The 22,429-nt window shown below is 39.2% G+C and overlaps 1 protein-coding gene across 6 annotated transcripts in view; it reads right to left on the reverse strand.

Annotated features, from left to right (window-relative positions):
- Window positions 1–22,429, reverse strand: part of Cep128 (centrosomal protein 128) — a 353,781-nt gene that overhangs the window by 181,852 nt on the left and 149,500 nt on the right. For all 6 annotated transcript variants that reach the window (XM_085830599.1, XM_085830597.1, XM_085830600.1 and 3 more), the window contains one exon: window positions 14,736–14,928. In XM_085830599.1, coding sequence (XP_085686725.1) covers window positions 14,736–14,928 — 193 coding nt within the window. The remainder of the gene's footprint in view (window positions 1–14,735; window positions 14,929–22,429) is intronic.

Raw genomic sequence — 22,429 nt, forward strand, 5'->3', positions numbered from 1 at the left:
AAAAACCAAGAAAGCTAGAAAAGAAAGCTTGGAAATAAAATCTAAGATGTTTCCATGTGTGCCTAGACCACAGGAAAGAAACAAACTTCCTAGTGCGCATACTGGGTTTTACCTATATATGTATATACATATCTATGATATGTATATCTATACATATGTATATACATAGATATGTATATACATATCTATGCTAAAGCCTATTGAATCAGTGAGGAACATTCAAAGTTTAGCAAGACATAACAGTAAACAACAACAACAGCAATATAGTATGAAAGTTATTTAAAACGTAGGTAACTTTACTCCTCGTATTTTCCTTTTCACATTTCTAGACTGCTGTTAACAATGGTAATGGAAAGTACAGAGGGAAACTCGGGGCTACAGCTGTGTATAACCGATGACCAGTGGGAAAGTAACGACAGTGGCTGACAGATGAGCCATAGATAACTGGAGATAGGCAAGCCAACCTGGAGCCTACTGCAGTGACAGCAAGGCAAACGATGAATCTGGACCACAATACAAAATAAGAGGGATCTGAGAAACAGTACAGGAGTTGGGCTGAAAGGACTGTCTAGTGAGTCTCATACACACAGTGAGGAAGAGAGGAATTAATTGATCTAAGTTTTTAAAGGGTTAATTGTGATTTCAAAAAAAAAAAAACATACACTTCATAAATTTGAAGCATACAATCCAGTGGTGATTCATATATTCAGGGTTGCATAATAACCACAGTCTGCTTTCCAATATCTTCCTTATGCTAGAGAGGCTTTACACCACTGGGTCCCACAAATGTGCTTGGATGTGCATCTATCAGCTAGAGTAACTTTTTAACATACCTTCCTCCAACTCTCACCTACAGATAGATATAATGTGTGTGTGTGTGTGTGTGTGTGTGTGTGTGTGTGTGTGTGTGTGTGTGCCTGCATGAGCACGCGCAGCTCTCAGAGTAGTGTGGCACAGCATAGATGTGAGGATCAGAGGACAGGTCATGTGCGTTCCAGGGATCAAACTCTGGCCATTGGATTGACAACAAATACCTGCTGAACCGTCTCACCCATCCAAGAGCCATCTTTACTTGATGACTAGATGGTATATGCATTAGTATATAAAGATTTCACTCAAGTATCATCTAACACAATCCCTCCTTGTTCTGGCTTCTTTCATTTCTCATGTTTTCAAAGCTTCAATCATGTTCTGAGATGTATTGACACTCATGTGTTTATTCTCATTACTTAAAGATAATCTTCTTATGAGTGTTCCACATTGCATTTCTCCATGAACTAGGTAGATAGTGAGATTGTTTTGTAGTAGGGAGTCAGGTGGAAACACGGACAATAAGGACAGGTGACAGGACCCTCCCCACCAAGGACACATGGAAGGGACAATGCATACACAGAGAAAAGACACTCTGTTCAACATGAAAGAAGGCAGGGACCATTTAAAGGTCCCCCAAAGGCTCACAAATCTTGCGGCTCAGTGATACTGTGACGTCTAACCTCCACCAGCTCCCTGGCTCACATCCACCTCTGGAAAGGCTCCCTCCATTCTACCTCTATTTATACCACACCCATGGAGCCCAGCTCCAGCAGTTTGTATGGGAAAGCATACAAACTGTATGTATTTGTACTGGAAATTCCAAGTAGGCTGTGTGCCCACATGGGCTTTTCTTGTTAGCCACTGTGGATACTATATGCTGTGAACAGTAAGATGCATTTATAACTTTTGTAGAACCCATGGTTTCACATCTCTGATATACATAACTGAGTAGAAATGCTAGGTTCTGTGGTGACTCTAGGGTTCGCTGAGTGGCTACATCACTTTGCTTCCCCACCAAGGGAATACAAAGGTTCTATTTCTCCACACCCTTACGAAGAGTTGCTAGGATCTGTGTTCTTTATCATAGCTACCCTAGTACATAGGGACTGCTGCCTCTCTGTGCTATCTATCTGCATTTACCTGGTAGCTAACCTGCTCACTTCCATAAGTTCTGGGACAACTGGAGCTGTTACATGGAGAAACCCTGTCTCAAAACAACCAAAAAACAAAAATACAAAAAACAAAACAAACAAATAAAAAACACCTACATGGTATGCCCATTGCTTTGTTGTGTACTTCAAGATGTGTCTAGCACCAGAGAAAGATCCCACACCTGACACACCTTACTAACAGACTTTTACTGACATCACTGACTGTGTCTACAGATATTACTAATGCCAGTTCACTAGCTCCAACCTGAAGATGATTTCACAGTAGTTGGCACGTAAATAATAATTTTTCATTTTAACAAAAGTAAGGACACATGATGATGTTTGCATCTAAAAATTACTAAGAATGCTGACAAAATCATGTTCTATTAATAATAGTTTCATGATAATGTTTCTGAATATATTTTTAAAATGCTGACTTATAAAATGTAAATATAGGTTTCACCCAAGAGCCCAGGAGTTGTAGGGTACAAAAATACTACAAGCAATACAGACACCCAGACTAACACTCTACAACGTTGTCGGCATCTATGCACATTGTATAAGGTAGATTGTTAGTTTAGGTTTTCAAAAATAGAAGTGAGCATGATACTGAGAATATTCTTAACTTCATGCAGGAAAATAAAGTCTATACTCTACTGTGTATAAGAGGTGCACGGCTGGGAGTTTTAACCTGCAGGGACTCTGCTTGTAATCAGGGAAAGAGAAGGTTAGCTAGCTAAAGCACAGAGAAGGGTAATGACGCTGCTGTTTTTGACCATAGTGGGCACACGTGTAAATGAGGACCAACAGGAGGGAGGGTCTCATCCCAGGAAGCCCATTGCTTGTCCCAAACAGCTGCTTTCCTCTGAGCATTAACTGATTTCTTCACTACCACTATCTTCTCTTCTTGGTTGGGAATATTGCCTCTGAAAGAGATTTCTAACCTTTCAATGAAATAATCAAAGCATTACAAAGAAAATCTTTTCCTTCTACCTTTACTTTGACCATTCTGCTCAGGAGGAACTTAAGAGTGGCTTTGCCCCATCTCTTGAAACTATACCTATTAGACAGGCATCAGGCAAGGCTGGACCCAGTAACAAAGCTGGACATGTAGGGTGGGCCACGTGGTATGTCAAGCCATACAGATCCATTGAAATAAATCACAGAAAACGATAAACTTACCCCATTCATACTGACTATAATTTAGCAACAGTACCAAATGGAGCACAGGATAAAAATATACCCAGTAAGAAAGAACAGTTTAGGGTCCAATGCTACATCAAAGACAAAAGGTACTTGCTTGTGTCACAGCCTAAATAGAGAACACATCTGCACATATGCATTGACTCCGAAAATTGGAAAAACTCAGAAACTCCAAGCAAAGCATTTCTACATACTTTAAATTCCTTCTTATAGTTGAGTTTGCTTTGGAGGGTACAAAGTGTTTACACTGTAAAGTGTCTAGCAGGATTTTGCTTTGTTTTGCTTTTGGCTTTTTTGTTATTTATGTCTTGCTTGGTTGGTTGGTTGGTTTTTGGTTTTATCAGACCAAGTTTCTCTGTGTAGTGATGGCTATCCTGGAACTTGTTATGTAGACCAGGCTGGTTTAAAGCTTACAGAGTTCTCATCTTTGCCTCCTGAATAGTGGATTTAAATGCATGTACCACCATGCTCTGGTCTAGTAATTTTTAATATATGAAATACTTTTCAAAATAAAACAATATATGAGTTCCACTTTACATTCATTATTTTGAACTGCCCAAAGAATTCTCAACAATGTTGGCAATCAGACTACAGACAATTAACTTATAATAATAAAAAAGAATGATAGATATAACAGTATCAGATACAGATGCCTTTCCTGGACAATGTTGTCCAAGAAACCATGAGACAGACATCAACAGACACTGGACATGGGAAATGTGCCTGGTTGAAATGGAGATGTGCAGTGAAATAATATGAATAGCATATTTTGAAAAATTAATTGATAAAGAATATTAAATACCTTGCTAATTTTCACATACCAAAATGATCCTATTTAATACAAAGCAATATAAATATATTAAAATTAATTTCACACCTTTTCAATGTTATAAGACAAGTTAAAACTATATTTGTAGGTCAGATTTGTGTCTTTGTTTTTAAACAGCATTCTTCTATACTGTTGAACAATTTTTATTAACTATGTAAATTTCTTACAGAATATTCCAGAACATGAATAAGTGAAGAGATAAACTAAGAAGAAAGTAGTTAAATAAATAGGTATGTTCAAAATATATGTATGGTTAAATTGTTTCAAAACATGTTAATTTGATGTTATTAGGCAAACACTCATGCATGGCATTTCAAGTGGTAAGCAAGGATAATAAATACTTATGGGAAGTCCATTGTGAAATGAAATGTTTATGGGTCATGAGAAAAGAATCTGGTACTTGTATTTTTAAGAATGAAAGGAAGGGAGGGAGGGAAGAAGGGAGAAAAGAAGGGCGGGCAGACAGGAAGGAAAGGAGAAAGAGGGCACTCTGCACTCTTCTTATCCCAAAATAGACAGAACCTCTGGAGCACAGGGCTAAGGATGTACCGCTACAAGTTGTTCAATAGTCATGTACCTTAAGCCATAAAGAGTGCCTAATTAAAATCATCACAACATCACTGCTGGGAAACCCAGTAGCTTGCCATGCTGTAGGCAGGGTCAGTGGTAGAACATGACAAACATAGAGCATTCATGTGATGCCGAGCCCTGAACATGCTTTGTAATCTCTTCCAAACACAACACAAAACCATAGAGAATTATCTCTGCTCTTTGAACTCTACTACTCATTTAAAAAAAAAAAAGACATGGCAAATATATTTATATTATTCTTATAGAGTATGTGTCAGGGATAATATGTTTTGCCATTCTCAGACTAATTAAAAGAATAAGTTACTTGACACATGTCTTATCTATAAGCAGAATGTTCCTATATAAGGAAGGAATTTGTACAATTTTTCTTCCATGAGACTTAGATGTATCCTAGTCATTTACCTACTATGTGTAAGGCCATAGGACAATCCCTGGTATCACAAAACAAAACAAAGCAAAACAAAACATACTGAATACTTCTGTTATGAAACTGGATTGTATATCTTATCATCCTTCTCTGATTCTCAATGAACAAATAAGCCAAAGAGGGAAAATAAATAAATAAATACAGACAGACAGACAGACAGACAGACAGACGGACTCCAGTTTGGGCAATGGAGAGGTCAGTTCTCTTTCCGCCTTTTCAAAGGGTTGTGCCCATCAAGCATGGCAGAGTGAGTAAAAGATTTCATCAGTATAAAATGACAGAACCTTTGAAGAAGAAGCCCACAAAGCAATTCTATTTATTTTATAATAGAAATGAGAGTGCTTACTCTATGACAACAGAAGCGCATGTGTGTATGAAGCCCATGAAAAACACCACACACTCACTGCCAAAGCAAAGAAAGATTCTCTGAAGAACTTACAGGCAAGAACTTTATTCGGGCTTACAGCAACAGAATGTCTTCACTGATGCCTAAATCTAACACAGTAAAGCTATTTTCCTCAAAAGTAAGAATGTAACACCCTTCTCTAAATGTCTTATTCTATAACTTAATTGCCCCTATAAGAAGGGAAAATAAAAAAACCCAAGAACTATAAATTATGGAGGAAAATCTAACATAATGGTAAAATAGTGTCCAAAAGCTGATACCCTTTGTGCATTAAAATATTCAGGGCTAATTATGATTTTAGCACTTGTTTTTTATCCTTGCTTTGTTCATTGGCCAAACTTAAACACTTCTCATCTCCTTCAATGAGAGTAGCGCTATTATGTTTCTGGAAGCATGGGCAGGGTTCCTCAAAGCCTAATTTCAAGGTCTTAATTGGCTGAGGCAATGGGAGGCTATACAAAGCCCACTTCACAGAGAGGGGCAGGAGTGCCAGGTCACTTGAGAACAGATGAGGAGCTGACTGGAAGCTATTGCTGAAGTCTTGCAGTGTTCTGGGAAGTTTTACCAAATAGTAACTTACACAAAATGGAAGCGGACCATCTATCACCACAGAGAGGCTAAGCTGCAGAAACCGAGTGATTAAGACTTAGAAACTGTTATTTTCACTTCAGCACACATCATCAGGCCAGAAAGGCTGACTGAAGACACCCTGCCACGGCTGGGTCTGTAACATACACTTGATATGAGGGGTTCTGACATGCAATGAGTCCCAATGACTAAGACTGCCACTGACTGACATTTCTCTCCATCTGGGGCCCTTCCTCTACTTTTACATGTGCAAAGTTTGAAGAGGAATTCATCATCAATGCATTCATATCCTAACCCAACATCTGTGCATCTGCACGATAATTAGCACAGTAAATTATCTTGAACCACAAGCAACTTAATTCTTAATAATATAACCATAATTAATCATTAATAACATGCGTAATAATAAAAAGAACTCAGGTAAATTGATTACTTTGTCATCAACTCTAATTACTGGTAACAAATTCTGCAAGCAAACAAAAGAAACCAATTTTTATCTGTGTAATTTAGACTCTATGGAAAAGAAAAAAAGACCTAAAATTTAGCTAGGCAAACCTTTTAAATCATTTTATATTCACATTAACAATAAAGACACATGTGAAAAAATTAAATTAAATTAAATGGCAAATTACTCATTTGGGTTCCCAGTAGGGATTTCACCACTGATTTCTAGTGTTCACTTAGTAGGTCAACAGAGAGCTCAGAAGCTTGCTAACATTTCAATAAGAAAACATAAACTTGTTTTATTTTACTGTTACAATGAAAACACACAACCTGAAGTAAGGTAGCCACTCAGGTGAGTTTTTTTTTAAATGGGTTTCCATAAAATTCGTCTTTCCTAATTTTATACTCTAGCCCCTCCCTTGTTCTATTGGCTTATTAATCCTTCTTTCATTTTATCTCTATACCACTACTGAGGAAAACCCAAGTTGCTGCTGCTTCATAAATTCTACCTCAAGTAGCCTGTGTTATAGGCAGCTGTGTTATTGATTGTCTGTCTCTCTGTCTGTCTGCCTGTTTTCTCTGTGAGTCACCAGAGGTCATTTAAGTCTGGGTTTACTCTAGCTCGTTCTTATCTTCCTCTACCATTTTACTGCAGAAAATGTATTCTTTATTATCTACTATTCCATACCACAAGTTCCCTCAATTTCAGGCTCCCCCTAATAGGGAAGATCCACAGCCAGGAAAATCTAAATGCACAAGTAGAAACAACACCAGTTCCAACAGCGAAGCTATGTTAGAATCTGGTGCAGGAGTTCATACAGATAAGAGAACACCGAAATTCATAGTCTAAAAATATAAGGAAAAACATTTTGGAGAAAGTAAATTGGCAACACAAAAATATAGAAATCTGAAATGGTGCTGGTTACAGTTACTTAATTTGCATGGAATAATCAAACAGTGATATCGCTTCCTCCATGTGCAGATGTTTTAGAAAGCACACGGAGGGCAAAGGAGACCTACAAAGGCTGGCATTTGACTGCCCCACAAACACTCTCAGCATTCCATGCGGTCTATTCTGTCAACGGCAATCTTCCACAGGGTACAGACTTGTAAGAATTAATATCCACTAGAAAATACCTAAGATCCCGGAAGATCCTTTTTGTAGACAACTAGCACCTCCTTCATCTTTCCTTCCCAATTCCCAAATACCCCCAAAAGGTGATTTCTTCCTTTCCTTGCAGTATAAAAAACAATTAGTCTCCCATTTCTATGGCAGAGCAAGACAACAGAAGTTTAATATTTTATAATATCTTGTCTTTGTGCGTGTCCTTGTTTCTGCACTAGGTCATCTCTAGGGTATTTATAGCACTGCGTGAAGACAGAGAGAGGGAATCTTGTAGTAACGGGGAGCTGGGCCAGTTTTTTAAAACTCAAGACGGATAATGTAAGCTCGAAACATTCCAATAAAATTAGATTTGCCTCTCTTTGTAAACATTATGATAAAGAGATTTCCTGAAGTATTAAGATTGGTGAATTTAGGGAGTATCTCACAGGATACAACAACCTTTTTCTCTTCATATTGTAATTTAAACGGTTTTATTTATTTATCAATCACCCCAACTCAGATAGGGGCTTCCTATATAGCCCTGGCTGATTTGGAATTCACTGCACACAACAGGCTGGACTCAGACTCACAGAGATTCTCACACAGCCTCTACCTTTGCCTCCAAAATGCTGAGGTTAAAGACACATGCCTCATGTTAATGACTAATCATTCTGCATTTTAAAGGCACAAAAGTATCACACACTAAATGATATGAAAAGAAATTAATGTCCAACAGAAAAATAATTATGTTCTCTGGACAAGCATCTCTACTGGTTTTAATGACAGCCAAAAAGACTGCAGTTTTTGGCAGGTATTATAAGATGTTGAAGAAAGTGTTGCTCTCTTTATATCTCCATGGAACAGGTCTGAGAGGCAGGAAATTCTAATTCAAAAGCTCCTAAAGTAATCAGCACGTGGCTGGTTCAGTTTGCTTTGCTATATAGACGTATGGACACAAGCTTAGATTTCACACAGATCTCTACTACTGTAACTATGTCTGGTCTTGGAGATTAACTGCCCACACTTGTCTTTGAGTCTCAGCTACTTCAACCATAAGTTAGATGAAGAAGCTCACAGTTGTTTACAGGATTAAGTGAGACAATTTATATAAAAATGTGTATGCTATCAAGCTCTCTATAAGTGTTGGTTTTCTTCACCCCACAGTAGCTGTCTCAAGAAAAATTAGAGGGAATCGTGACCATAGACTTTGTGTCACTTGCACAGAGCTATGGGGAGAAACATTTCCCAAAGCATGACATGAATATAAATTACTTAATACCTAAAAGTAGAATAAACATTCTTAGTTCTAGATCAACATTATCCGGGGAGCATGAGACCTGGAGAGCTAGCTGGCTCTGCCTTTTGCTGGCTGCAGCATTGGTTGGGCCACCTGGGGCAGGGTAGAACTTCCAACACATGGTGTGGATGCGGGAGAGCTGGTAGGCTGACCAGAGCTCGGATACCTCGAAAGCCCAGATGCAGGGTGTCTTAGTCAGGGTTTCTATTCCTGCACAAACATCATGACCAAGAAGCAAGTTGGGGAGGAAAGGGTTTATTCAGCTGTTCATCACTGAAAGAAGTCAGGACTGGAACTCAAGCAGGTCAGGGAGCAGGAGCTGACGCAGAGGCCATGGAGGGATGTTCTTTACTGGCTTGCTTCTCCTGGCTTGCTCAGCCTGTTCTCTTATAGAACCCAAGACTACCAGCCCAGAGATGGTCCCATCCACAAGGGGACTTCCTCCCTTGATCACTAATTGAGAAAATGCCTTACAGCTGGATCTCATGGAGGCATTTCCTCAACTGAAGCTCCTTTCTTTGTGATAACTCCAGCTGTGTCAAGTTGACACAAAACCAGCCACTACACAGGGCTCTAACTTGGCTCACCCCAACATCTGTCCCATTGATGAACTGCTTGAGTACATGAAGGGTCCAGTCCTACAGATCCAAAAACTACAGGATCTCCATGTCACTCTGTAACAGCAGGCTATCCAAGAGGAGTCCCAGTGAGGTCCCATCATTGATAGTATAGCAGAAGCCAGAGGTATCCTACCAGACCAATGACTCATTATAATGTACATTTCAAAGAACCGTGGACAAAGGAGTATACTTTGGGACACACTGTGTCACACTACACATCGGGAGGTTGTAAGGGTGGAAGGCACCCTTGGTTACTGGAGGGCGAGATGAGTGAGATTAGGGTGAATGACGAGAAGTTCGGAAAAAAGCAATAAAAACTGAACTTAAAAAAAGAAAAAAGAAACTATACTCCAGAAAAGCAAAAAGAAAAGATTTTCTCTATTGTTGGCTACTGTAGTTAACAAAAGCAGAGTCAAAATTGCTAAGCCAGTGACTGGGGTGATGGCTCAATAGTTAACAGTGCCTCCTGCTCTTCTACAGAACTAGAGTTCAAGTGGAGGCATCAGCAAAGGGTGACTCATAACATCCTGGAATTCCAGTGCCAGGAGACCTGCCATCCTTGACTTCCAAGCAATGAAGTATTATTTTGTGCACTGTGTGTCTCTGTGAGGATGTTTCTGGACCCAATTAGCATTGGAATCAACAGTTGAACAAGGCAGATTGCCACTCCCAACATGACTGGACATCATAATCCATTAAGGCAGGGGCTCTCAACCATCCTAAAGCTGCAGACCTTTAATACTGTTCCTCATGTGGTAGTGACCACAACCATAACATCATTTTGTTGCTACTTCATACTATAATTTTGCTACTGTTATGAATTATACTCTTGTAGTGATATTTTAGAATCCTGGAATTTTGGTTTCTTTAAAAAGCACAAATATTATAAGAATGTGCTTTCATTTTCATCCCAAGGTAAGGATGCAGGGCTGACTCTGACTGTCTGCAATAGCTGACTATGATTTGCCTCATGCTCTAGCAGCAGCATGCTTTTGCCACGCACAGATAATTATATTGGGAAGTCTGGGAACTTCTCAGAAAGTACATAAGTGCTAGGGCCCTAGAGGGGCACAGTGGGCTGTTGTGGATCATGTACGGAGGTTGACTGCAGTTTGCTAGCAGCCATGCTCAAAGAAGAAACAAAAGGAAGAAAATTAGATTCAGGGATCCTCTCTCTCCCTCTCTCTCTCTCTCTCTCTCTCTCTCTCTCTCTCTCTCTGTGTGTGTGTGTGTGTGTGTCTTCTGTTGCTGCTGCTGATTCCCTTATGTACTATTAGCAGATTTAAAAAAGGGAGCATAAAGAGTGGGAAAAAAAGGAACCCAAAAGCAGGAAAGACTAGTTACATAATGTAAATATCTGACATACAGAACTCTCTGATATGCGACCGACAAAGAAGCCAGGGCCCACAGGCTCACAAGTGCTGCTTTAAAGGCTTCAGTAAACAACAAAGCAAGGACAACAAAGAAGCCTTCATGCCATAAGGATAAGAAGATTTAAAATGCGCTCAAGAAAAAGTGCCAATTGACAATATAAGAGAATCTTCCAACTGAAATTCCATAATTAAAAGGAAAAATAGTTTTTATATACAGTATCACCACCCTGTATTTTCAGATAAATAAATTTCAAATAAATTTTCATAGCTTAAGCTATGTCATAAAGCATCATGTCTTATAAAGAATGTTAATCAGAATTTAATCTACAGCAAAGAATAGTCAAACTCCTTTTATTAGAGTTTAATCATTAGTTTAAACATATTCTCAATTCATTATTTGAAATAATGTTTCACTGTTATTAATGAATGTTTAAACAAGTCGGTAATCCAAAAAGGAAAAAAAAAAAGTAATACATGTTAATGAACCAGAATCGAAACAAGTGAGTAATTTGATATTAAAAGGTATCTTTTAAGTTATTTCAGTCTTTAAACATTATAATCCATAATGAAATAAGAAAAATGTTTTTTCCTTAATCTTTGGACTAAGCAAAGTACTTGTAGTACTTCTTCTATAAGTGTCATATGATACATTTTTTTAAAACAATTTGGAAAAACTGACATAATTTGGCAAATAACAAAAATGGGTGAATGAAGCTGGACAGTCAATTACTAATGTACAAATAAAACCCAAGGGATTTCACTGCAACTCTATGTGATAAAGAAAATGCCCACAATTCACTAATTCCTTAGTCTCTGTCCCAAACTGAATTCCAGGAAATTATCTTCTGTTCAGCTATTTCATAAATAGCACAGAAAAATCTCACATAGAACTCAGCTCAAAAAAGAAGAGAGAAAGTAATATCTGAAAAATACAAATAAAAAAGATCACCAAACCCTGAGCTCACCATTTATATACAAAGGTGGGTAGACATGAAACTGTAAATCAAATGATTTGTAAAGCAATGCTTTGCATAACATATCAGCTCTAAAACAATGAAAGTTTAAAAATTGATTATCTCTCTATAGTGTAACTCAATCTCAAGCTATACATAAATGCCAACTAATTAGTGAATTATATTCTAGACTCATTATTAAGAATGATAAAGGTTTGAAACCAGGCTGGTCTACAGGTCAGCGTTCTGGGCTATAAATGGCTACATAGTGAGACACTACTGCAGAAATCAAAAGGGGAAGAGGTGTGTGTCTGTGTTTGTGTGTGTGCGCCTGTGTGTGTGTGTGTGTGTATGTGTCTGTGTGTGTTTGTGTGTATGTGTGTGTGTGTGTGTGCATGTGTGTTGTCCTGAGAGGAAATCCAGTGATCATTCCTTCTATCATTGTCTACAATAGATGATTCTGCTATTTTCCACTGCCTATTTCAGAAGGTGTACACATTAATTCTTTCTTTGAGCTGATACAAAGTCAAGATCATTTAGTCCAAATCACAAATCCTGACAAGCTAATGGTCAAAATAAATAAAACATTGTACACATTATTGTCATAAGTCAGTCTGCCTAAAAGAACAGCTAAAAGGATCATGGGAAAAAGTTTAGAGCTCCTTTAACCTTGATATTCCAAGAATCATTTCCCTGCTTTTACTTTGGATCCTACCCACTCTACCTTACTCCCAGTTACCTTTTAACTTTTATATCCATGACTTCTTCCAGTCATTTATATTTACACTATAGTTTTTCTATGCTTATAGTTTCAGCAAATATAGGTGAACTAAAATCATTTAAAACATCTATACAGTTTAAAATTGTTACATTTCTAGCTAGCATTTAGGTATTTTGAGACTTTTCATTTACACCAGGAAGGCAACTCGACTCATAAGACAATATAGTCTAGAATTACAACTATTAAGAATATAGTGGCCCTAACAAGTCAGGAATCTCTTAGAGAATACTGTCACAAAGAAAGCATTAATCACGTGACTACAACTTCTGTACAATGGAACAGAGAACTGAAATACCAGGAACGACAGACATTGCACCTATTCCAGAATGTCACTAAAGAAATGACAACCATGCCATTCAAATTCCCTGATCATCCACATGCATCCTCCATGTCTGTACTGTTTATCAAATACTCAAGGAAATTCCAAAATGGAAGGAAATGTGGGTCAATAGCCAGATATCATCTCTTTCAAAGTCTAAAATATAACAATTATGCTTCTTTTTTAATTATGATTTTTCTTTTGCTAAACACTGATATGATACCAGCTCTAATAATGCTTCCATTCACTTACTTATCCATCTTCTGACTCAAAATACTTGATATGCCTACTATGCTGTGTTTTCAGCACTGGAAGGACGGCAAGAAACAAACACTTACAAACCGCCTCCTTCCTGAAACCTCCATGTTTCCATGGAGCCACTGACCAGTGGGTGTGCTCTCCACCCCATAGACTTCTTAACTGTACATGCAGATATTCACTGAGAGAGAAAGGGGAGTCAGCTGGCCAAGGACTGCTTGTCCCAACTGCAGCCACTATGGCTAAGACAAAACTCTGTCGTTGAGCTGCACGTGCGTGCGTGCGTGCATGCGTGCGTGCGTGCGTACGTGTGCGCACACACACACACACACACACACACAGAGGAGATGGCGTTTATTTCCTCTAGCACCTGCCACTAGGATGCTTGATTAACAGACACTAACTACAAACAAACTGAAAAACTATCCTCTTGCAAGTCTTACTTTCTCATAAGCTACTAGATACTCCCCTTCCTTGTATCTTAGCAGTGGTTTTCCTTTTAAAGCTGTGCGTACAAATATTTACTTTTTCATATTTAGATACACATTAATCCTAATACAAAACAATGATCACAGGAACAAATACTGTTTACTGACATTAAAGCTGAGTATTACTCTAGTGTTAACTCGGGAGCATCACATGAAGTACAGAAAATTCATACAGCTTTGATCTCCAGCTCCCATAGCCAGGTGTTATTGCACTGTCACTAAAAAACAGAAAGGCATCCTTTGAAACCTCCAGTAGCCACAGCTAACAATACTCAGCTGGCCTAGAGCGACAGTTCTCAGAACAGGTCTGCATGTGCAGGGCTCCACAATGACATTACTAAGACATGATTTCTCCTTTAATTTTCTGTGTTAAGTTTCAGGTTTTCTTAAGGGGACACTACAATAAGCTGCCTGTGAATCCTAGTAAAGTACAGCAATAAGGGAATAAGTCAGTGGCTCAAGGACAACAGAACCTGATCCCAAAGGCTCTCGGCAGTATGTCCTGTTTCCTGTTATGATAAAGCTACTATACTGTACTTTTCTAAGTCATTGGTGTGACATTTGATGCTGCCATCATTCTTCCAAAGTTTGTCTATCTTAGGCAATCGCTTACACGAGTGAGCTTATGCCTGGTGTAATATGTATGCATCCAATTATTGTGTTCATTCTCTGCCACCACAGTCAGTGTAACGTAGCTGAGTATAATAGGACTGTTTCCTCTGCTTTATACATTGGTGTACTCTTACCACCACAGGGAGATTCTGTAATACAAAACAAGTATTTGTTGAACAAATACTTCAATCTTTTTATCGTAGGAGAAGAGAATGACTTACCAGGTCAATACTTACAAACATCTCATTCATATATATATATATCAAAAGTCCAAAAGGGGACACTGAGGCCCAACGTAGTTTCTCAGGGCTCAATAGTTATCTCTGATAGTCTCAGCAATGAAGAAAGAGGAGAGAACACAAGAGGCAAGGAAAGAAAAGAAGATAGAAGTCCTAAGTGAAGAAGTCCAGTAGGTTTACTCCAGCCCCACCGTCTCATGAAGGCAGAGGAAGAAGAGCGGGACCAGGATGGACCCACCTCTCTTCTCCTGGTGGAACTCCTCCAGAAGCTGTTCCTGCCTCTCAATGTGCTCGAACAGACACAGGAGCTCAGACTCCTTGTGCTCCGTCAGCTCCCGGAGCTCCTGCCTGCAGGCCGCCAGCTGCTGCCGCATGCTCCTCTCTCTGCTCTCTCTCTCTTTCAGTTCCTCACACAGCCACTGCAGTTTGGTCTAAAATTTAAAAAGACATTTACATCTACTTATTAAAAAGCAAAATAAAAGTCCAGATCATAACAGCCTAAGGGACACACACACACAAAAAGGTATCATTACAATAATCTCAACAAATAAAGAGAAAGTTAAGCACAATTATACCTTTACTTTGTTTTAAAGTTTATTGCAGCTGAGTGTTATTTCAGGAATTAAGCTACAAACGTCAAAGACTCATAAAATACTCGGGGCACTCAATTATATTTAGAAAAAAGAAAACTTCATGAGTGTTGGCTAGTTAAACTTGTGACCATGACACAGGTGCTAGTCTCTTAGCTTGATATATGAGGTAATTTACAACAACCACTTTAAATTTTCAAAAACACCTCAGAATAGACCTACTTGAATTTAGAGATGGGGGTGGTGAATGAATACATTTACTGTCACAAAGACTAGAAACACGCAGGGCCTTCCATCCGAAAAATCAGGTAGACTGAAAGGTTATAGGCAGGAAGCCGAACTTCAATAGCTGCACAGAATTAAGAAGGTAACTTAACCCATGCAACTATTTCTCAAAGACTCTAACCTCACCCACCTTCAATACTCAGACACTTCAAGCAAAATGTGGAAGAAATATATTTGTCTGCCTTGGATATAAAATGATTCTGTAATGTGCTGAGAATTCCCATGATAGGCTGTCCAACAAGCCCAGGTGACTTTCAACACACTCGTTCCTATAAGCAGAAGCAAGCTAGGTAAAACATCAGATAAAAGGGCAAGTCAGACTCATGGAGGGAAGAGACAACTGCTAGTGTCCATGTGCAGACACTGGAACCCTGAGAGACTGCAAAGGGATGTGATAGACATTTCTGCTTTGGAAAGCTATCACAGCTGCACAAGGGGTTAGCCAGAATGTTGCCATCTAACCTAGCAATTCTACTGACTAGACTAGACAAAAAAACCCATGAGAAAGGCATGCAGGGATGCTCAAGGCAGCATGTTTACAAACAGTCCCAAAAGAGATGCCAAAGTCCATCCAATAACAAAAAGATGGACACAATAGGCCTATTCAAACAATCAAGTATGATATGGCAACAGAAGCAAGGCAAACACAACATGACACAAAGTGGGCAAGCCTTAAAAGCAACATTCTCCTACACAAAGGAAAGCAATCACAAAAGAACATGTTTGTATGATTTCATTATTTTCCATGTACTATAAACAAATAGGTAGAAACAGGTGGTAAATGGCTGTGCAGGGTGGGAGCTGGGGGAAGGTAGGCTGAGAAGAGACTGTGAGAGGATCTGCTTCTCCTTCCAGGTGCAAAGGTGTTCCAGATTAGTGCTGATGGCAGCACAACTCTATAAACGTAACTGTGCTTGGCATACTTCAAGTGAGTTGGTGTGTGTGTGTGTGTGTCTGTGTGTGTCTGTGTGTCTGTGTGTGTCTGTGTGTGTGTGTATTAGATGCCAATATCAGTCATTTTCCTGTACTGCTCTCTACATTTTGAGAAAAGTTCCCTCACTGAATCCGGAGCTCACAGATGAAGTGAGATTAGTTGGCCAGCAAGCTCAGAGGATCCTTCTGTTCCTATCTGTCCAATGATAGAATTACAGGTGTAGCCCACCAGGCCCAGCTTTGACATGGGTACAGGGATCTCAATGTAGGTTCTGTTTGCACAGAAAGCACTTTAATTACTTAGGAATCCATTATTTAAACAACAACAAACAACAAAAAGGCCATATATAGAATGTCACAGGGACTAGAGAAACAAAGTTCAAATTAAACCTCCTTGCATACGATCAGACTCCAATTACTTTCTATGCAATTTGTAGGCCTGTCTTGTGTGGTTATATTTAATAAATATAGAACCTCTTCAGTTTCGGCTGTGCTGTGGAATCCAACTATGACTAAGGAAATGAGTAAAGCCTGCCTTACTTTCTAACATCCCATTTAAAAATATTCTTGCAAATACACAGATAGGAAAAAGTTCCACAAGACAGGAAACAAGGAAACATGATCAACTCCTAGTCAGAAAAAAAAAGGAGCACTCCCACTGCAGCACTAAGGATGGACACAGAGCGAGGCTGACGCTGTTATCCTCATTCTGCAAACAGGCAGGGGTTGCTGTTCTGAGAAAACTTAGCTCCAGTCAGAGAGGAGCACATAGTGGAGGCTGGAAGTCAAGGAATAGCAACATAGCTGCAAACAAACCAAGAGTACAGGATGAGCCAAACCTTCCACATTTCTGATCTGACAGTTCACCCAAACTCATAGTAATGTCAATAGAAGAATCAATACTCGTAGGTATGTTTCTAACTTACTCAAGAATGAATAACCCATACAACAAAGCCTAAGGAATGAAAAGTCAGTCTCAGACTGGAAAATGAAGATCTCAAGCCAATGAGGCTCAGAAAGAAAAGGAAAGGGTATAGAAGAATATAAAGAGCTCCGAAGACCTGGGATGAAGACACAGATTACGGCTCAGCAATGGAGGCAGCTCGAGTTCTCAAAAGAGAACAGGGTATCCAGTAACGGACGAAGAAGACAATAAATAGTTTAAGGTGTAGTGAACACAAAAGTAATAACTCAAAATAAAGCAGGAAAGCAACCTTTCAAAGACGGGAAGTAAAATCAAACATAGCCAAGGGAGAGCCCAAAAGCCAAAATACAAGATGGATATTTTCAATGTCAAGGACAGTGAAGGAAAAAAAAAAGACTACAAAAACTTTGGGATGTAAAAAGAAGATTCCATGACCAAAATAACGGTAGCTACTCCTTCTAGCCAAAGTAGGGCTGGAAGCAGAGTGTCCCAGCAGACTGTGGTTGTTTCTACTACCAAGAGGTAGCAAGAAAGGGAGATCAGGACTCAAATCTTATTCTTCTCATCTCTTTAAACTGAGAATGCCCTTAAAGCACTATGCAATAAAAGTTATTCGACATAATATAACTACCAATTCTGATATACATCAGTTGGAAAGGACTCACACTAAGTCATTAATCTACTAATGGACAGACTAAGAGAAGGTTTACACCCACCCTGCAGTGTTCTATATTAAAACCACAATCTGGATCTATACATAATACCTTTTTGTTTTTAACTTCACAAAGTCTTGTTACTGCTTCAAGCAAAGCATCTGAAAGCTGCCCAGAGCATCAGACCATTACTGGCAGGATGCAGTGGGGGAGAGAGAGGAAACATTAGATCCAGTTTCTGAAAAGGTGGCCTAGGCAGCCAAGCCTTTCTGTCTACTTGGTAGTTTAAGCACATACAATTTTTATTTTTGTAAGGATTTAGATCTTCTACAATACTTTCTCCAAGAATGCTGTATCTTTACCTAAAATCTTCTGTAGAAAGGGCCAATGGCACAGGCACTAACATGATATCATGGACTCTAAAGGATCTCACAAGGGCAACTAAGTGAAAAGTGAGATGCTTAAAATCTAAAATGATGCTGTGTGTGTGTGTGTGTGTGTGTCTAATGGAGTTATGTCATTTTGGTGATGATGTGCCACACAAGTGCCATGCAAAAGAAAAAAAAAATCGTATCACACATGGAAAACCTCCCCTCGGGCTGTGGCTTGGAGAAACACAACAGTCTCCCAAAGCATCACCTTGAGTTGCTTGCAGAACTTGAAGGTAAGACTCAACTACACAAGGTACCACAGAGGCTGAGCATGTGACTTGGAGGAACCAATCTGAAACTGGCCTGGAAGACTCCTCTCTGAGAAAGGCTCTCAGTGTATCAAAGGTACTATAAAGCAAGCTGCCAAGGGAAGAACAATTGATAGTCCTACCCACTGAAAAACTTACGAACCACAAACGACTAGACTGGCAAATATCTCCAATGATACAATAGTGGCAATTTTATCTTGGGGATGATAACCAACCACTGTCTCACCATACTTCAGGCTTGCCCTACAGGAGGGAATTTGTGCCTGGGACTGGAAATCTAGTGAACATCTAAGGCTTGAGAAGTCAGAGACCTGAGAGGAAAACCTACCTCTAACATTATTTTAACCCAATATAACTTTTAACTCTATTCTAAATACTTACCTTTATAACCACAGATAAATGGAGCTTTCATCCCTCATCAAAGAAGCACCTTTATATACAACAAATGGAGATTATTACGAAGATCCACTACTCATCAAACTGAAAAGAATACAGAACTGTGGGGGTACCCAATCTCAATTGATAAATCTGCAATGTAATCTTTACATAGGCCAGACCAGTAGTAGCTAGATGCCTCCTAGAGATGACAAGGGAAATCAAATCTCAATGGTAAGTTTTCCTGAACAAGACCAGAAGACTGAAACCTCCAGTTGAAATGCCAATGTGAACAGCAGAAATTTCACATGGTCTTCGACCTAGATGAAGAGGTACAAGTTGCCAATGGCTGCTGAGAGAAGAATTAGTTCCCTCCAGCAATGAGCTCCCACAAAACAATGTTGAATCTCAAGTGTTTAACCATAGACACTACATTAAATGACTATGAGTAACATTAAATGGAATCAGTAGGCTATATATGCACATATGTATGCGTGCACACATGCACTCAAATACACACAGATGTAACGATAATAATCAAAACAGAGACCACAAATGAGGCAAAGAACAGGAGGAGCTTGAGAGGAGTGATACAGATAGAGTATTCATGCACAAAGCCCTCAAAATAAAAGACACATCCTAACAGCATAATGACCATTCAAAAATAACACACTTAACAGCACAGTACCAATTCGAACTACAAAATCCATACACAACAGAGCTGGGCTAAAGTCTTCCTGTGAGAGGCTGAGTAACTACACCCTTTATACAGTGTTAACAACCTGTGGCATGGCACTTTGAAGCTACACACTCTTTTTTTCCAACGAGTAGGCACATAACAAATCACTTCACTCAGTAGCATCATGGATTAGCCAATGAGCTTAGAAGTTGGGGAAGTGGTACAAAAAGATAACTCTCATGGTCAAATTTCAAAATTAAATTTTCTGGAAACCGAACTATTTAAATTCTTTAATTACTGCCAATGGAAATACAGTAAATAGTAGTTCTCCAAGGATTAGCCTAAAATCCAGCATTATTCAAAATTACAGAAAAATATTAAATGTTGGAATATTAAGTTGATTTATTAACCTGATGGTGTAAGTCTAGTGTCTGTTACCAGAAAATAAAATGAAATAACTTTATAAACAGGAGAGATTCATATGTCCAGGATGGCATTGGAAAGGGCCAGACCTGAGGGGAGATGCATTAGAAAGTAAAGGAGCATGGGCTGATACAAGGTCTGGGGTTCACAGGAGGCCACAAGCTATTCAACGGGCCTGTGAAAGATGAAAACAAGAGTCAGCTTTTCAACTTCCAATCAAAAGGCAGACTGCCTATTCTGGGACCAAATCACTGGGAGCTAATGCAGGACTTGATTTGACTGGTTTGCATCAGATGGGAAGAAAGGAAACAGCTACAGGAACCAGGTGGGAAACATGGATAAGCTAAGAGGGGTGAAGAAAAACCTTGTGTTTCTTAAGTAAGACCCACAACTCATTCTGGCTGCTGCCTCACTATTTTGCCATTTTGAAATATTTGGTATTTGAAATACATCAGTGTAAGTGTAACATAAAAGTCAAGCAACACGTTCCCTCCCGTGTTGTAAGCAGCAGTTCTAATGTGTTCAGGTCCAGCATTCTCTTCCACGCCCATGGCTTCGGTGCATGAGGACAAGACCCTGGTTATAGCAGACCATCTGACCTCCTAAAGGGGAAAACTAATTCCATGGTCTAGCAATGCTTTTTCCACATCATTTTCAACATGCACTCACTACCACTGCAAAAAAATACGTTTGGAAGAAGAAGGAAGAAGGAGGTGGAGGAGGAGAAAGAGGAGCAGGAGGAGGAGGAAGAGAAAGAAGAGGAAGAAGAGGAAGAAGAAGAGGAGGAAAAGGAGGAGGAGGAAGAGGAGGAGAAGGAGGAGGAGGAGGAGGAAGAGATCCCTGAGGCCACCCCTCACCAGCCTCCATCAACCTATTTTTACTCAGCGATATAACAGCAAACACAGAAACTCAGCACAGGCTTCCCTTTCCTGGTCCATTCAAATCAACCCCATCTCAATGTCTGATCTCTGTTCACTTGACAGAACAGTCACTGGCATTGCTGCTCAATAAATTATGGTAAAAATAACAATGTAACAAAAAAAATCATTCCTGAAACTGCCATCAATCAAGTTTCAATTATAGATAAATTTCATTCTCTCAAACGCCATGCACTAAAGCAGAAGCCTAAACATGGCTGTATTCACCGAGCCCTGAGGGAGAGGATAAGAACCGCGCAGTGTGAGGGTAGGACCTACCCTTGAGACCTGGTAGCCCTGTCAGAGGAAAAGACACCAAAACACCTTCCTATAGGAGGTACACAGAAGACAGATCAAGACACTGACAGAAGGTGGGTGGCTCCACAAGCCAGGAAGACAGCCAAAGCACCACTTTTATCTCAGACTCACCTCTCCAACTATGAGAAAATAAATGCCAGTTGTTTAAACAAGAAGTCAGTGTGTGGCATTTTGCTAAGATAAGCCAAAGGAATGATTGCAGCATGACCAATGACTTCAATAGACTCCTGCAAAGGCTTTATCCTACTGTCAAATAAAATTAAGGTTTGGTTGTATTTAGAGGTTTCATACAAAGTGAATATAAATATAGAATGTATTAATAATCCAAAATAAAATTAAAATTTATGGAAATTTAATCAACCAATAATCAATTATAAGAAATCATGTTTCTTAGATAAATACCCAGCATCTTCATTAAGCATCCTGAAAAAGTGGCTTGGAACCCAAGACTTTAACCGTTGCAAATTATAATTAGCTGGCAAGGCTATTAATCATACAGCAGAAACCTTTCTATTAACCACTCACAGGAGCATTTTACAGATTGCATAATAGACTCATTTATTTAACAACATCAACAAGCAGTGCTAAATAAACCAACACAGGGAATTTGGAAATAAGGCAGTTTTTATCTCTGTCGTCTCGGCTCATAATTAGGTGGGAATATTCATAAGCAGCTACTAAACCTATCACAGGGATCTTTCTATTCTGTGAGAGGCTGCTACTGAGCCTTACCGTAATATAGGAAAGGCACTAAGTAATGACTCAAACCAGAGAAAACAGAAAACTTACATAACAGATGACAGCCTCTGCAGGCAGCAAGAACACTAGGATCCATATTTTTCTGCTTTAACTACTATGCTTCCCTCATCAAAACTCTAAAAATAATTTTGAGGGGAAAAATACTTACATAAGTACCAGGGGTAGGGGGAAGAATGACATTTTTTTTAATAATATGCTAAGTCACCAAAATAAACTGAACCAGACCATACAATTCAAATACAAGTCAAGTTAAAAGTATTTTTCATGTTTACGTGGTACTAAGGCCTGACCCAGGGCCTCATACATGCTCGGCCAGTGCTCGGCCACTAAGCCAACCCTCAGCTATCTTTTCCTTTTCCTTTGAGAAACAGTCTC

This window comes from Mus caroli, unplaced genomic scaffold (genome assembly GCF_978045245.1).
Source record: "Mus caroli unplaced genomic scaffold, Mus_caroli_1 scaffold_14, whole genome shotgun sequence".
NCBI classification, from domain to species: domain Eukaryota; kingdom Metazoa; phylum Chordata; class Mammalia; order Rodentia; family Muridae; genus Mus; species Mus caroli.